The sequence below is a fragment of the Grampus griseus genome (assembly GCF_964374135.1).
Source record: "Grampus griseus genome assembly, chromosome: 20".
Lineage (NCBI taxonomy): Eukaryota > Metazoa > Chordata > Mammalia > Artiodactyla > Delphinidae > Grampus > Grampus griseus.
In genome coordinates, this window is record NC_139014.1 from 21,616,798 (window position 1) to 21,633,989 (window position 17,192).

Genomic DNA, 17,192 nt, shown 5'->3' on the forward strand with positions numbered 1-17,192 from the left:
AGGAGGATGCAAGGTCAGGGAGGGGTGGCCTGCCACTTACTGGACAGTCTCCAGCACAAGGGCTCAGGTGGACGAGAGGGGGCACATTGCTTCCCCCAGAGAAGGGAGGAAGTGAAGGATGGGGACAGATGAGTGTGTGTGTGTAGGATTTTTCTGCTTGATAGCATGTATTTTTTTCCTTAAAAAATTTTTTTTAGTTTTCTGTTTTTTTAATCAGCTTTTTATGGTATAATTTACATGTAGTCAAATGCACACATCTTAAGTGTGCAAGTGATGACCTTTGACAAATGTATAGAGCCGTGTAACCACCACCCCAATAAAAATATAGAACATTTCCATCTCCCTAGAAAGTGCCTTCATATCCCATGGCAGTCATTCCCCCAGCCCCAGGCGACACTGATCCGATTTCTATCACTAATAGATCTTGATAGATTCATTTTGCGGATTCTAGAACTTCATAAAAGTGGAACCTTAGACTGTGTTCTCTTCTGTGTTCAGCTTCTCTCGATCACCACTGTATTTGCTTTCTGAAACAGGAAGCAAAGCCATTGCTGAGATGGGGGCTCAGGTGGAAAGCAGGAGAGGAGCCCCTTGGGGCTGGGGGATGGAAGAGCTAGGCGGGGAGGGGGCCAGCAAGTGGGCAGTGTCCCCCAAATGTGGCAGAATTGGGGAAAGCAGCCGCGTGTGTTTGTGTTCAGATATGAGGCTATGCTCAGGGCGCTGAGGATTTGGGGATGCAGCAGACCTTGGTCATAGCAGGGGCAGTGTGAGGTCTGGGGGCTGTAGTGGTGTGAAGATGAGGAAGCCTGGACTCAGAGATAGACACGGAAGGCCTTTAGGATGGCGGCAGTTGGGATTCAAAATCCTGGAGTCATGCCTGTCGCCGCCTTCTCTCTCATCTGCTGTTGGCCCGCCACCTCTTCTTTTGACGTCTCTGGAATCTTCCCTGTTTCCTGACCCTGGTCCAGACCCTTAGCCCCTTGAGCTTGAACCTCTGCTCTCCTTCTTGTAGAGATTCTTTTTTTTTTTTTTTTGGTTGCACCGGGTCTTAGTTGCGGCAGGCGGGCTCTTTGGTTGGGGCTCACCAGCTCCTTAGTTGTGGCATGCGAACTCTTAGTTGCGGCATGCATGTGAGATCTAGTTTCCTGACCAGGGATCGAACCCAGGCCCCCTGCATTGGGAGAGCTAAGTCTTATCCACTGCACCACCAGGGAAGTCCCTTGTGGAGATTCTTTATCCTGATCTACAAGCTCTCCTTCAGCTGCCTCTTTCCCCACAGCCTCCAAATGGGCCCAGGCCACCTCCATCCGAAAGACCACTCCCTTGGCCTTGTCTCTCCATCCCTCTGTCTCCCATCCGTGCTCTGCTTTGTAAATCAGGAGGCTGGACCGAAAGCTCGGTCTCCACGTACACATCTCACATTTACGCTCTGGCTTCCCCTCGCCCCTGCTGACGTTGCTCTGCCAAAGGTCACCAGCAACCACCTGTCGCGGATGTTTCCTGGAGGCTGTGGCTGCCCAGTGTCCCCCTGTCTATTTCAGGGGAACGCCCCACTGGGTGATCCACCCTAGACCTCTCCAGCGATCCCACCCATGCCAGCTGCTTCACCCACAGCCTTCTCCATCTCGATTGATGGCAACTCGATCTTTCTAGTTGTTCAGGCCCAAAGCCTGGGATCGGTTCTGGTTCCTCTCCCACATCCACTCTGTCAGCAGGTCCTGATGCTCTACCTTCACAGTACATGCAGAATGCCATGACTTCCCACCACGCCACCATGATTCTCTCCCCGGGATTCTCGTGGTAGCTTCCTAAGCAGTCTCCCTGCCTCCATCCTCGCCCCTGCCATCTGTTCCCTACACAGTGGCCAGAGTGATCCCCTTAAACTGTACCAGGTCACTCCTGGGCTTCAAGTCCTCCAGGAGTTCCCACTGTGCTCAGAGGGAAGCCGAAGTCCTTACAGGGGCCGACAAGGTCCTAACCGGTCTGTTGCCCCCATGCCTCTGGCCTCATCTCCACTCTTCCTCTGGCTCACGTGCTGAGGCCGCATCGCTTCCTTGCTGGTTCCTGTGCACGCCAGGCATGTCCTGCCTCCTCAGTTAGGCTTTCCGTGGCCACCTTATGTACACTGCGATCCGCACCCTCCCCCACCACTCCCAATCTTCCTTATACTTTTTCTTTGTCCTTAACCTTCTACATTATTCACATATTTATGTCTGTTGTTGTTGTCAGTCTTTCCCCTCTAATGTCAGTGCTGTGAAGACAAAGATCTTTGTGGATTTTGTTGCTGTATTCAGGGGCCTAGAGCTGGGCCTGGCACATACCAGGCACTCAGTAAATATTTACTGGAGGAACTGAAGGAAGGAATTCTGAGCCTCCGTCTTGGTGCCCTGGGAACTGAGATGTGGGCATGTGATACAGCCTCGCCAGTCTAAGGCCTTCACGCTCTGCTCTGAGCAGCAAGTGACCAGAACAGAGGCTGCTGGCGCGGGCAGTGGGTGGTCCCCTCTTGGTGGCTTTGCTCCTGGTGCCCAGTAGGTGACATGTCCTGTGTCCGTTCCTGCTGAGAGCCAGCTCTGCTTTTTGCTTCTCGGGCTCCATCTCTAGGTGATCCCTCCCACTTCGTTTTTGCTAAGAAGCCGAAGTCGGTTTCCCAGACCCTTGACTGGTTCATCTGAGAATCACAAAGGCCGTTAGCTCCTCCATCACTGTCCTGTGAAACCTCTCCATGGCATGTGGTCCCCATGACCGCCCTGCATGTCTCGCTCTCTCATGTTTCTCAGCCGCTTTTGTTGGGGTCCTTTCCCGAGGCAGGGACAGGGGCAGGGGGTCCTCTTCTGGTTCCACATGACTTTCCCTGGAAATGCTTATTCATGCCTGTAGTTTCTCCTTTGGCCCTGTGGGTCTGTGACGGCTCTCCAGTCCCAGCCGGCCTTTCTCAGGTCTCCTCAGACCACACCCACTTTGATTTGGTTCCTGGTTCAGTCGACGTCTCACCATCCCTGGACCCGCCCCTCCTCTTGTAGGTCCCCCCTTAGTCAAAAGCCTCCACCTTCTCTCCTGAGACAAAACCCCGAGGGTCCTTCTCAGTTCTTTCTCTTCCTCCTTCTCTGAGTCAGCCACTAAGTCCCATAAAATCTACCTTGTCTACACCTCTTAAATGGAAGAGTTTCCCTGTTTCCCCTAAACACAGCCATTTTTCTGCCCTGAGCATCCTTGTAGCCAACCTTGGCAGCCTCCTCCCAACTGACCTCTGAGAACCATCTTCCTTGTCACTGCACCCTCCACATGGTTCCTGGAACCAACCTCTGGACCACACTCCTGCTGGGCATTGAATGTGCAGGTCCCAGGACCCCACCCTAAAGCAGCTCCCTATCCAGGGGGGAGCCCACACTCCCCAGCACCAGAGACAGATAAACTGTAGCTGAGAGAGCAGACAGCCCCCACACACCCTGACATCAGTCTCTGGCCCATTTGGACTGAGAGACAGAGACAGAGAGAGAGAGAGAGAGAGAGAGAAGAGCTCCGCGTTCACACTCACCCTGTAACACTCACGGAAAACAGACCGTGTCAGAAGGAATGGAAGAGCGTCCTTACTTTGAATGAAACGCCAATGAGGGCTATCTTAAGCTAATTATCGAGTCATGCTGGAAGCCAAATATAGACATTGTCCTGTTATAAACACCATTTCTCAAGAGAGCGGCTTGAAGACCTCTGGGCAGCTGGGAGTCTGAGCTCCTTAACTTCCCCTCCAACCTGCTCCATACCCTCTGGCATCCCACCCACAACCTGCAGGAAGTCTCAGCTTCAGCCAGGGCTCCCAGTTCCTCTCCTCCCCACACCCAGCTAGTTATAAGTACCGATGATTCTCCTTCAAGCCCTGTCCACGCTCATGGTCACTGCCTTCCTTTAGGTCTTTACTAGTTCTTTGCTGCGAACTTGGGTGAGTGACTGAATGAGTCAGAGCCTCCATTTTCCTCATCTGTAAAATAACCTTTTTCTTTTAAAAACAGGGAAGGTTTCACTTGTGTCAAGTATGCCAAGCACCTAGCATAGTGTCAGTTCAAGCTGAGCATTCAGGAAGTGCTAGTTCCCTATTCCCTTTATGCCTCCTCACCCCTCCCTGTTGCCAAGTCTGATCATGTGATTTCCTTTTCTTGAAAGTGGTCCATAATTGCCTGTCCTACAGGATAGAGTCCAAATTTCTTATCAAGGCCTTTGGCCCTTTGCATTCTGGTTCCTGTATTCACCACTGTTCAGCCACACTGACCTACTTCATTGATTAAAAACGCAATCATTCCAAAATATTGTCCCATAGATTACTTTCTGGCTCTAAAGGAAGAAAATGCAACTTCTCCATAAAGGGATCGGCTGTCCCCAGTGGGATCTACCAATCAGCAGCATTCCATCAGCAAGAGAGGAGCTCAGGCACTGGGGACACCCTGATGTAGTGGCCGAGGGAGGAAGCATCATGGCCCAGGAAGTGTTTTTGCCAGTGTAGTCAACCTGAATCCAATGGAGCCTGTACATCTAATTTCCAGTTTACAGGAAATACAGGGTAAACACCACCACGAGGAAGCAATCAGAGAAATCTAGAAGGTGGGACATGATGTCTATAATTTACCTAAAATGCTTTAGCAATTCAACAACTCAATGGCATAAGGGGAAAAAAGATTATTCTAGATTTAAATGAGACGGAAGAGACATAACCAAATGCAACGTGCGGACCTTATTTAGATTCTGGTTGGAACAAACCAAAAAGCATTTTGGGGGGACAATTAAGGAAAATTGAATATGGGCTGGGTATTAGATGATATATGGAATTATTATAATTTTTTAAGGGGTGATTATAATATGGTACTAAGAAAACTTCCTGAAGTATTTAAGGATTAAACTGTCATGCAAACTTGAAACCACTTTAAAATATTTCAGCAAAAATGATAAATATAGTAAAATGTTAATAATTACAGCAGCCACTATGGAGACCACTATGGAGTTTCCCTAAAAAACTAAAAATAGAGTTACCATATGATTCTGCAATCCTATTCCTGGGCATATATCTGGAAAAAACAAATTCAAAAAGATACATGTACCCCGATGTTCACAGCAGCCCTATTTACAATAGACAAGACATGGAAACAACGTCAGTGTCCATCGACAGATGAATGGATAAAGAAGATGTGTGTGTGTGTGTATACACACACACACACACACACACACACACACACAATGGAATATTACTCAGCCATAAAAAAGAATGAAATGATGCCACTTGCAGCGGCATAGATGGACCTAGAGATTATCATCCTAAGTGAAGTAAGTCAGACAGAGAAAGACAAATACCATATGATATCACTTATATGTGGAATCTAAAAAAATGATAGAAATGAACTTATTTACAAAACAGAAATAGACTCACAGACATAGAAAACAAGCTTATTGTTTCAAAAGGAGATAGTGGGAGGAGGGGGGAGAGATAAATTAGGAGTTTGGGGTTAACATATATACAATACCATATATAAAATAGGTAAACCACAAGGACCCACTGCATAATACAGGGAACTATACTCAGTATCTTGTAATAACCGGTAATGGAAAAGAATCTGAAAAAAGAATACATGTGTATATATATATCTGAATCTCTTTGCTGTACACTTGAAACTAACACAACATTGTAAATTAACTATACTTCAACTAAAAAAACTTTAAACTAATTACTAACATAATTACTTATCTAGGTAATGGGTATATGGGAGTTCATTTTATACTATTCCCTACTTCTCTTTAGGTTGAAATATGCATAATAAAAAAGAGTTTAAAAAATGTATTTGAGTGCCAGTTATGTGCTAGTCACAGAGCTAAGGCAAAATCTGATGTGGCCCTTGAAACACAGAGTGTGGTATGTTTCAGGGGGAGAGGTGAATAATCAGTTAACTGCACTAACAAATGGACAGTGACAAGCGGATGAGAGTGCTTTGAAGGAAAGATACACAGATCTTGATGGGGGATGATGGTGGAAGCTGACCTGGTCAGTCTGGAGGGGTGGGGAACGGCTTTATCCCAGGAAGGAATGAATCAGTGGAGCTCCGAATAGAAGCAGGCGTGGGCCAGGCCCAGGGGAAGGGAGGTGGGGGAGAAGTGTACGGTCAGAGGAAACAGTATGTTCTAAGGGAGGGAGAGGAGGGAGCTGGATGCTTGGGTGCTAAAAGGGGGCCTGAGTGGCTGAAGGGAGAGAGGACAGCACAGGGGAGGTGGAAGGTGAGGGAACCTGTCCCCCCGCCCCAGGAGAACCTGTGGGAGGTTGTCTGGCTACTGCTGTAACCTACCTGTGAGCCAAGTTGATGGTTTCATTCTTCATCCTGAAGGCAATTGGAAGCCACCAAAAGGTTTTGAGTAGGGGGTAACACAATCCAGTTTGCGGCTTAGATAGAGGGCATGGACGGGTTGGCCAGAATGGAGGTGGGGAGAAGAAGACCTGGGATGTAATGACCACGTGACCGACTGAGGCATTGGCTAGGAGGTGCCAAGATGACGCCTGGGTTTCTGGCTGTGGAAGGGGGTGGATGGAGGAGCCATGCCTTGGAACAGTTTTCCCTGAACCGGGAACATGTCGCAGAGGAGGCAGGTCGCTGATGGTTTGAGACAGGTTGCGTTTGTGGGGCTTTTGAAATGCCTGAGGTGGAGGCCAAGAGGCCAGATGGTACCTGTGCAGTGGACACAGAAGAGTGTCCAGAGAGAGAAGAGGGAAGTTCTGGATGAGCCTTAAGGAACCCTGATGTTTGTCTGGGCAGAGGAGGGAAGAATGAGCCTGGGCTGCAGACCAAGAGGGAGCAGCTGGTGAGGCAGGAGGACACCAGGAAAGTGCAATGCCCAGAATGCGAGGGACTGGAAAGTTCCTAGAAAGAGGAAGTGGCCAATCGTGTGGAATACCGCTGAGAGGTCAAGACAGGAGGGCTGATGAGAGCCTGCCAGTTTTGATGAGATGGAGGCCACTGGAAACACAGCAGGAGCTATTTCAGTGGCAGGTGGAGGTGGAAGCAGATGGAAGTGGGTTGAGGAGGAAGTGGGAAGTGCGAAAAGGAAGACAGTGTGTAGACAGCTCTTGGGGGAAGTTTGGCTGGGAGGAGGAGGAGACAGGGATGGGGCTAGAGCCTGTGGGGTCAAGGGAAGATGTGGCTCTTTAATGGGAGAGACATGCGGATGGAGTTGGTAAGGGAAATGATGAGGGATGACTCTCTGAGGGCAGATGGCACGGGACCAATGCCAGGGCCCCCTCTACTTCGCAGGAGGGAAAGATGGTGACGGCTGGTATCTGGCAGCACAAGGGCAGGCACTTTCTTGCCTCTGTTCCTTGCCCATACTGTTTCCTCAGTTGGAATTCTTCTCCCATGTCTCCTTTGTGTACTTTTGCCTATCCTTTAGAGCCTAAGTGGAAGATTACCTTCTGAAAAGACTTCCCTCTTCTACCGTCATCCCGCCTCTACCATTCCAGGGACCATGGTCATCCTTCTATTGTCACTTCTCAGATTAGCCTAGAATGTCCAGCTCTCCCACCAGACCGTGTCCCCTTTGCCTCTGAGTCCCCAGGGTCTGGTCTGGGGCTTGCCACAAGGGAGGTGCTTAGGGAATGTTGGGTGAATAGATAAATGAACTAACTACAGACCTGCAGAGGACATATAGCAGGAGGAGGGCAAACCCAGAGTAATCCCTGGGGGTGGGGTGGGGTGTGTGGAGCAGGGATGGCAAAGGGAAGAAACAGGAAAAGGGGACAAGGCTAAGCTACTGCCAAGGACACTTGCATTTATCAAGGTCTTCTACGGACTGTGTGCTAAACATACGGGTTTCTCTTTTAATCTTCACAATATCCCCAGAAGGAATGTTGTCTGCTGGTATATTACCTGGCTTCCCCTAGTTTACTAGAACGTACACTCTCGAGGTGGGGTGGAGTTTGTCTGTCTTGCTCACCACTGTGCCTCCAACGTGACATAGGCACATAGATAAGGCTGCCAGATGAAACATAGCTTGTTCAGTTAAATTTGAATTACAGAGAAGTAATTTTTACGTGGCTTGATTACATAACACTGTGGGATTGCAACCAGTAAATTCTAGACTGTGGGAAATCTAGACGACAGTTGGGTATCTTCAATGAATGAATAAGTTGCAAAGAGAAAATAAAAAGAGAAAAAGGAGGAATTTATAGATTAAAAGAGAGTTAAGAAACATATCAATCCCTTGAAACCCTTCCTTGGATCCTAATTCAAATAAGCTAAATAAATTGTAGAGAAAAAATATTTTAAGATAATTAGAAATTTGAAGACTGGCTATTTGATGAAGTTAAAGGATGACAATTCTGTTTAGGTTTGATAATAGCATTGGGGTTATGTTCATTTTCAAGAGTCCTTATCCTGTAACAATATGTATTGAAATAGTTTGGAATGAAATGATATGATACCTGGGATTTGCTTCAAGATAATATAGGGTATGTTCTCTATCTTAATTGTGATTAGTATGGGTATATTCATTTGTGAAAACTGTACACTTAAAATGTGCATTTTATTGTATGTAAATTGTACCTCAGTAAAGTTGGTTTTTTAAAAATGGGAGTAGAGAAGGAAATGGATGAAGAGAAGGATGAAATGAGATTGCCCATGAGTTAACAAGTTTTGAAGTTGAGTGTTGGGTACATGAAGGTTCATTACACTTCTCTGTTTACTTTTGTATAGGTTTGAAAGTTTCCATAAGAAGCCATTTTTAAATCTTTTTTTTTTTTTTTTTTTTTTTTTTTTTTTTTTTGCGGTGCGCGGGCCTCTCACTGTTGTGGCCTCTCCTGTTGCGGAGCACAGGCTCCGGACGCACAGGCTCAGTGGCCGTGGCTCACGGGCCCAGCCGCTCCGCGGCATGTGGGATCCTCCCGGACCGGGGCACGAACCCACGTCCCCTGCATCGGCAGGCGGACTCCCAACCACTGCGCCACCAGGGAAGCCCAGAAGCCAGTTTTAAAAACTGCATGAAAGAAGATGTCATTTCTATTTTATAGATGAGGAAGCTAAAGCAGAGGTTAAGTAACTTGCCCCCAGTCACACCGCTGGTAAAATGAGGAGTCTGGAATATGAAGAGACCCATTTGAGTTCAGAACTTAAGCTGTTAACCTCAGCAAATTTCCAGAGCAAAGTGTGGATGTTGGCTAAGGGATGATACAGACTTCTTGGTTGACACAGGCTGACTTAGGGAATTCTGGAAGCAAGATGGATAAAAATGGTGGTGGCTGTGGTGCGGCGGCCAAGAAATGTCTTCCCTCTTAGATTCATCGTCTCGGGGTAGACCCATGGTTATGAGCATGGACTTGGGACCCAACTGCCCCTGACACTTGCTGGCAGTGTGAACTTGGGCAAGTCACTTAAAATCTCTGTCCCTCACTTTCCTCATTTGTGGCATGGATATTAATAGACAGTTTGGCAGTCTCTTTAAAAGTTAAACATAAATTTACCCTATGACCTCGCAATCCCACTCTTTGCTATCTATTCAAGAGAAATGAAAACATGTCAACGCAAAGACTTGTATGCCAATGTTCATAACATTATTATTTATAATAATCAAAAAGTGGAGGGCTTCCCTGGTGGCGCAGGGGTTGGGAGTCCGTCTGCTGATGCAGGGGACGCGGGTTCGTGCCGCGGTCCGGGAAGATCCCACGTGCCGCGGAGCGGCTGGGCCCGTGAGCCATGGCCGCTGAGCCTGCGCGTGCGAAGCCTGTGCTCTGCAATGGGAGAGGCCACAGCGGTGAGAGCCCTGCGTACCGCAAAAAAAAAAAAAAAAAAAAAAAAAGTGGAAAAAAGCCAAATGTGATTGGATAAACCAAATGGGGTATATCCATGCTACGGGATACTTGAGATAAAAAGGAACGGACTACTATAATATATGCTACAACACTGATAAACCTCAAAACATTATCTTTTTGTAAAAGATGTCAGATGCAAAAGACTGCATATGGCCTTTCCATTTCCATGAAATGTCTAGAAAAGGCAGATCTATAGAGACAGAAAGTAGTTTAGTCACCTGGGGAGGGAACAGGGATTTACTGCAAGTAGGCATGAGGGGTCCTTAGGAAATGTTCTAAGACTGAATTGTGGTGATGGTTGTATAACTCTGTAAATTTACTAAAAATCACTGAGACACCTTAAAATGGGCTCTGGATAGTATGTAAATTTTTAAAAATTAAAAGCATCTACCTCAGAGGTACTACCTCACACTGGTCAGAATGGCCATCATTAAAGTCTACAAATAACAAAAGCTGCAGCGAGTGAGGAGAAAAGGGAACCCTCCTACACTGTTGGTGGGAATGTAAATTGGTGCAGCCACTATGGAGAACAGTATGGAAGCTCCTTAAAAAACTAAAAATAGAGTTGCCGTATGATCCAGCAATCCCACTCCTGGGCATATATCCAGAGAAAACTATAATTCGCAAAGATACACGGACCCCAATGTTCACAGCAGCACTGTTTACAATAGCCAGGACATGGAAGCAGCTTAAATGTCCATTGACAGATGAATGGATAAAGAAGATGTGGTATATATACACAATGGAATACTACTCAGCCATAAAAAGGAATGAAATAATGCCATTTGCAGCAACATGGATGGGCCTAGAAATCATCATACTAAGTGAAGTAAGTCAGAAAGAGAAAGACAAATACCATATGATATCACTTACATGTGGAATCTAAAATATGACACAAATGAACTTATTTACGAAGCAGAAACAGATTCATAGACATAGAAAACAGACTTATGGTAAAAAAGAACGAAGTTGGGTCATTACGTAGAGACGTGGATGGACCTAGAGACTGTCATACACAGTGAAGTAAGCCAGAAAGAGAAAAACAAATATCGTATATTAATGCATATATGTGGAATCCAGAAAAATGGTACAGATGAACCGGTTTGCAAGGCGGAAACAGAGACACAAATGGAGAGAACAAACGTATGGACACCAAGCGGGGAAAGCAGGGTGGGGGTGGGGGTGGTGGGATGAATTGGGAGATTGAGATTGACATATATACACTAATATGTATAAAATAGATAACCAATAAGAACCTTCTGTATAAAAAATTAAATTAAATTAAAAACAGACTTATGGTTACCAAAGGGGAAAGGAGGTAGGAGAGGGATAAATTAGGAGTATGGTATTAGCAGATACAAACCACTATATATAAAATAGATAAACAACAAGGTCCTACCGTATAACACAGGGAAGTATATTCAATATCCTGTAATAAACCATAATGAAAAAGACTATGAAAAAGAATATGTATCTATATGTATAACTGAATCACTTTGATGTACACCAGAAACTAACACAACATTGTAAATCAACAATACTTCAATGAAAAAAAAAGTACCTCAGGATTATTATGGGGATTAAATAACATAAAGTTCTTAGAACAGAGACTGGAATGCTGTCAGTACTATAGAAATGATTATTGGGCTGGACGTCTAGGTCCAGTTCCCTGCTGTGCCTTCTTCTGGGGAAAGTGGGCTGGTCCCCTGTTCCCAAATCCTTGAACACAGGCCTTTGGATAAGACTCAGATGGGCCACAGAAAGGGAAGCCTAGCTTCCAGGTCTTGAGGGGCCTTTCCTATCCCTTATCCCGGAGGAGTCAGGTGGGACCCGGCATCCAGGCTTGTCCCTATTTTTCTCCTCTGGGGAGGAGGAGAGGTTTCTGCGAAGGGTGCTACCTCCTCATCCCACAGGCTGAGGATGGGGTCGAGTGTCCTCGAGTGTCCTCTACTGTAGGCAACAGGAATTGCAACAGCTGGGTCAGCCCGCTCACATCGTCTCCACCCTCTTGATAACGTTGTGAGGAAGCCACTGTCTTGCCTTTTCACTGATATGCTGAGACTCAGAGTGTCCAAGTGATCTGCCCAGGGTCTCATAGCAGACACCCCTGGTCCAAGCCCTCTGACAGTGGAGGTTCAATGACTCTAGGCCCTTTCAGCTGGAGAGTTACTCACACTAACCCCTACTGTTTGTATAGTGCTTCTGTGCCCACAAAGAGTTTTCACACCTGGGCTGTATTCTGGGATGCCTGATTCAAGGAAGGGGAAAAAAGGGAAAATGGAGGTGGAGAGAATTCCTCCTCCAGGGAAGGACTCTCAGTAGTAATAGACCCAATAAAGCCCCTAAACGCAGATTTGTGGGACTGGTGGCTTTTGGGGTGGGAGAAAGAGGAGCCCCTTTCTGCATTGATATATGTGATTCATTCATTTATTCATGCCAAAAATTTTTTTGCGTGTTCTCTCCTTGTGTCAACACTGTGCTAGGTACGAGGATACAAAGATGAGGGAGACTCTAGAGGATGAAAAGAGTTTTCCAGTCTAGCTTCCCGCATGTGGGGCCCAAGCCCACTCCCCAGGTATCTTAGTTGCAAAGAGTCTGGAGTAGGGTCAGACTGAAAAACATGCCCCCTGCCCCATAAGCAAAAGAAATCTGGTACTAGGGTAAAAGTTCTCAGCACTGTCCACCAGGAGAGACAGCTGTGAAGATCATCATCCTTCCAGAACTTTCCTCCCATCTGTGTGTGTGTGACTGGCAGGGGAGCAGGGCTCTTGGCACTCGGGAACCCTGGAGTCTAGACCTGGCAGGACCCCAGGATCCCCCTTCATGACAACTTCCCTGAAGACTTCTTCTGCAGAAGATGCTAGGGGGTGAGTGTTTTGAGCAACAGAACACAACACCCCCTTGTTCCTCAAACCCTAGCCCCACCTTGGGATCTTTACCTCTGGCCTCTGCAAAAGGGATGTAGGGACGACAGAGCTTCCTGATCCCTTTCCTCCCAAATGTTATGTGATGACGTGTAGGGAAACAATACTTCTGTTGTCATCACCAGGAGGACCAGGATGCAAGCTGCATTATTTGTCCCCTTACAGAAACCCTCTCTTATCCCTGCCTCAGAGTAAGATATTTCTCTCTGTGACCACCCCCCCACATACGAACACATCCTTACTCCATGTCATCATATCAATCTCTCTGTATATTTCTGGGGATGGGAAGTCGCTATATTCCAATAACCTGATTTTTATTAAGAGAGAAATATTTCAGGGATTCATTCATTCACTTACAAATATATATTGAGCACTTATTAAGTCTGGGCACTGTTGTAGGCACTGAGGATGCAGAAGTGATTAAAACAAAGTTCTCATCAGCTCATTTCCAGACTAACGGGAGAGACAGACAACAACAACAACAAAGAAGAACAGACAACAAAGAACATTCACAGATTTTCATATAATAGAAGGATCTACAGAAACTAAATAAGGGTAAGAGGATGGAACGTGCTGCGGGGACGTGGTCCTCCATTATCAGGATTTTTATTGGAATTCACTTTTTCTTTGCTTTACTCTGCCTGGGGGAGATAAGAGTGAGGGTGTGTGTGTCCCCTCCTTTGGTCTCCTCAACCCATTTTGGCAGTTCACGCCTCACAGGGCAGAGTCTTGGGATTTGAGGGGGGCTGCAGAGCCAGCTCCTCCGAATTTGTTCAAGGGGCCATTTAGAAGCTAAGTCAGAAATGGAAACAGGTACTGAGAAAGTCTATTTATCGTCTTTCGTGGGTGTAATAATACTCCTCTCCGAATTTATTTCTTACTTTTATCATCTTGCACACACTCACTGAATTCCTAACTATTCATTCAACATTTTTTGAGCCCACTGTGTGCCAGGCACTGTTCTAGGTGACCGAAACAGAGAGGTTGGGAACATTCTCTGCTTGCAGGAGTCCCTGCTGTGCAAAGTTTCTAAACAACCTCTTTTCATTTTTTCTTTCATCTTCGCCTTTGAGATTCACCTATGTTGATTCACGTTGTCCCAAGAGGGTAGATATGAACATTCCCATTTTCCGGATGCGAAAACCATGACTGCTAAGGAAAAAATGAAGTGCTTTGCGGCGACTGAACACCAGGACGCCACCGCGCCACGTTTAGTGGCGCGTTTCGCCAGTCGCGATCCCACCCGCGCACGCACCCTCCTTTCCTCCCTCCCAGCCGCCGCCGCGCCGGGTCCACGTGTGTGTGTCTGTGTGCGGAATGGGGACGGGGGCGGTGCCGCTGGAGGGGTGGGGTCCGGGCTAACGTCACTGGCAGTGCCGCCCAATCAGCGGCGGGCTCGCGGCCCCGGCGCTGGTATTGGGGCAGCGAGGGGGCAGTTCTCTATAACGCGGTCTCCGGGAGCCAGCGGGGAAGAAAGAAGCCGAGCGGGCGGAAGGCGCCCTCCCTGCCGCCTGGGCCCGGGCACCGGGTGCCGGGCCCGGGGTCCTTCCCGCCTCCCGCGGCCGCCGGCCGCTTTGTTTCCCCAGCCTCTGCGCTCTGGGCAACTCAAGAGGGGCTCGCGCCTGGGCTGCACAGGGATCGCGGCGGCAGGAAGGGCGGCAGACCGCGCCGGGACTCGCAGGGACCCAGGAGTCCGGCCGCCAGGAGGGCCGCGTGACGAGATCGAAGAGGGAGCCGGAGCCCCGCGGCCCAGGGGTGCGGGCCGGGGGCGCCCGTGAGCAGAGACCTCCCCGTCGAGGGGGGGCGATGTTCCCCTCGCCCGTGGGCTCTTCGGGCAGCCAGGGCATCCCGCCGCTGGGACCAGGGCCCCCGCAGTGGGCACCCCCCCGGGTGGTTCCATGGAGACTCTGTGCCCCGCTCCCCGCCTCGCAGTGCCGGCGTCCCCGCGAGGGTCGCCCTGCTCCCCCACACCCCGGAAGACGCGTCGGGGGACCCAGGAGTTCTCTCCGCTGTGCCTGCGTGCCCTTGCCTTCTGCGCCCTTGCCAAACCCCGGGCGTCCTCTCTGGACCTGGGGCCTGGGGAGCTGGCGCCGCGGGCTCCGGTGCTGCTGGACCCTCATGCCCCCCTGTGCACCGGCGGCTGGGCCCCGGATGGCCTGAAGCACCTCGCGGGACAGGCCTGGCGTTACAGCGATCCCAACTCCCCGGCCAGCCAGGATGCCGACGCCGCTGTGTGCCGGGGCCGCGGCGAGGAGGAAGAGGGCGGAGGCAGTTTCCCGCACTTCGGCGCTCGCTCCGGCGTACCTCCCGGCCGCTGCCCGGCGCCCCGGCGCCCTCAGGAATCTCCGACCAGCTCCGTCTCGGCTCCGCCTAGGCCAGCCCCCGGTCTCGACTCCCAGCCTGGCCCCGCCGCCAGCCCGCATCAGGAACCGGGTTCCCGGCCTCCGCCGCCACCTGCGGGCCTCTCCTCTGAGCCCGCGGGGCCCGGGACAGCGCCGGAGCCGCCCCCGCCGAGCCAGACTGCCGCAGTCGATGGAAACCCCCCGAAGGCCGCCCCCGAGGCAACGGCCGCCAGCCCCTCGACGGCCAGCGAAGCTCCGGCGGCGCCCGGCGATCTCCGCCAGGAACATTTCGATCGTCTGATCCGCCGCTCGAAACTTTGGTGTTACGCGAAGGGCTTCGCCCTCGACACTCCGAGTTTGCGCCGGGGGCCCGAGCGGCCCCCAGCCAAAGGGCCCTCCCGGGGAGCCGCCAAGAAACGCCGGCGGCCGACGCCCCCCCAACGCAGCGCACAGCCCCGCCGTCCTGCACCGACGCTCCCCACCACGAGCACCTTCAGCCTCCTCGACTGCTTCCCCTGCCCCCCGGCCCTGGTGGTGGGGGAGGACGGAGACTTAGGGCCGGCATCCTCGCTTCGTCTCCAGGGAGACTCTAAGCCCCCGCCTGCCCACCCGCTGTGGAGGTGGCAGATTGGGGGTCCCGCTGTCCCTGAGCCCCCCGGCCTCAAATTCTGGGGGATCAACCTGGAGCAGCTCTGAGCGTGAGACCTCTTCTGCCAAAGGGGAAAAGTGGGGGCCACAGCCAAACTGCGGGCTTGAGGACAGAGCCTCATTTCTCACCTTTGCCTGTCCTCTTCAGGTTTTATGGGCTGTGGTCAGAGGGACCTCAAATGACAGTGATCTTCAAGCACCTAACTGGTTGGGGTGACACCCCCTCCCCCTCATCCTTTGGAGACGAACCAAGGGCTGGAGTCAGGAGAAGGCTTAATCGAAAAAGGCTTAAAGACATAGATTCCAATCCCTCGCCTCTTCCATCTCGGATCTCTGGGGGCAGGGCCTTCACCCCAGGGGGAGCCGAGGAGGCTACAGCTCAAAGACAAGGAAAAAAAAAGAGGGAGAGAGACCTTGGTGATGGACAAACCGGTTGTTTCTGTGGGCGAGCCTGGGGATTGGGGTGGGGGGGCCCTGGTGGGGGTGGGGAGATGATTGGCAGCTCCCGGGGGCATCCCCCACCCGCACCATCCAGGCCTTTAACCCTTCACTCCCCTCGGGCCTTCCCTAGTCTCCGGGCACCACTGCATCCTCCATGGGGGAGGGAGCAGCTTAGGCAAGGGGGAGATCACCCCCTTCCGGTTCTTTTCCTAGGGACCCCCAAGTCAAGTGACCCCTAGTTACCGAGATATTCATTCTCAGCCACCAACCTTTCCCCTTTGTCCAGTTTTGGGGTTTGCCTCTCCAGTATTCCCCGTTTGCTTTCAGGTTATAAGGTCTTTTCTTTCATCCGCCCCATAAGTCAGCCCCCTCTGCCAGTTTACTCCTTATATTTGGAGGCGCAGGGCTGAGGGACCTCCTCCCCTTCAAAAGTGCAGACTTTGTCTGGGGAAGGGGCCAGAGACCATCCCAGGGAAAGTAATGGAAGGTGGAAGAAATCAATAAAATCAGACCAAACAAGTTGCCTTTCCAGGTCCTCGCCACCGGTTTAAGGATGGAGGGTGTGGAGGTAGCGGGCAGGCCAGGGTCCATTCTTTGAACACCCAAACTGAGACCCCTTCAAGGCTAGAAAGAAGACAAGCTGCTCTTTGTGGAGGGGGTAAATGAAAGGACTCTTGGCCTAACCACAAGGTCCAGTGGGTTTTGAAGGGAACTGGGCTGAGGAACCTTTAGCATCCTCCCCCCACCCAACTTCAGGCATTTCGGGAGTTGTCAGGGACCTGATGGATCCGAAAGGGGCAGGGCCAGGGGATTAGTTTTGAGGTCAGAAGTTCTGTTTTCCTGGGGGAGGGGAGTGAGTCAGAGGGGAGTGGAATTGCTTTCTCCTCCACCCAGGTGAGGTCTGGGGAGTTTAGCTCTTAGGGAAATTCCAAGTTTAGGTGTGAGGGGAACCTGGGGGTTGCCGATCTTCCCAACAACTGAGGGACCCAGTGACCCTTCTGCCCA

General features: G+C 50.1%; 1 protein-coding gene across 1 annotated transcript; it reads left to right on the forward strand.

The window, feature by feature from the left end:
* Positions 1 to 14,562: 14,562 nt before the first annotated feature.
* EPOP (elongin BC and polycomb repressive complex 2 associated protein) lies at positions 14,563 to 15,794 on the forward strand (the record flags this gene model as incomplete). Its single annotated transcript, XM_082678821.1, has 1 exon — positions 14,563 to 15,794. The coding sequence occupies exon 1, from the start codon at positions 14,655 to 14,657 to the stop codon at positions 15,792 to 15,794; it is 1,140 nt and encodes a 379-aa protein (XP_082534947.1). The 5' UTR covers positions 14,563 to 14,654.
* Between the last annotated feature and the right edge of the window lie 1,398 nt (positions 15,795 to 17,192).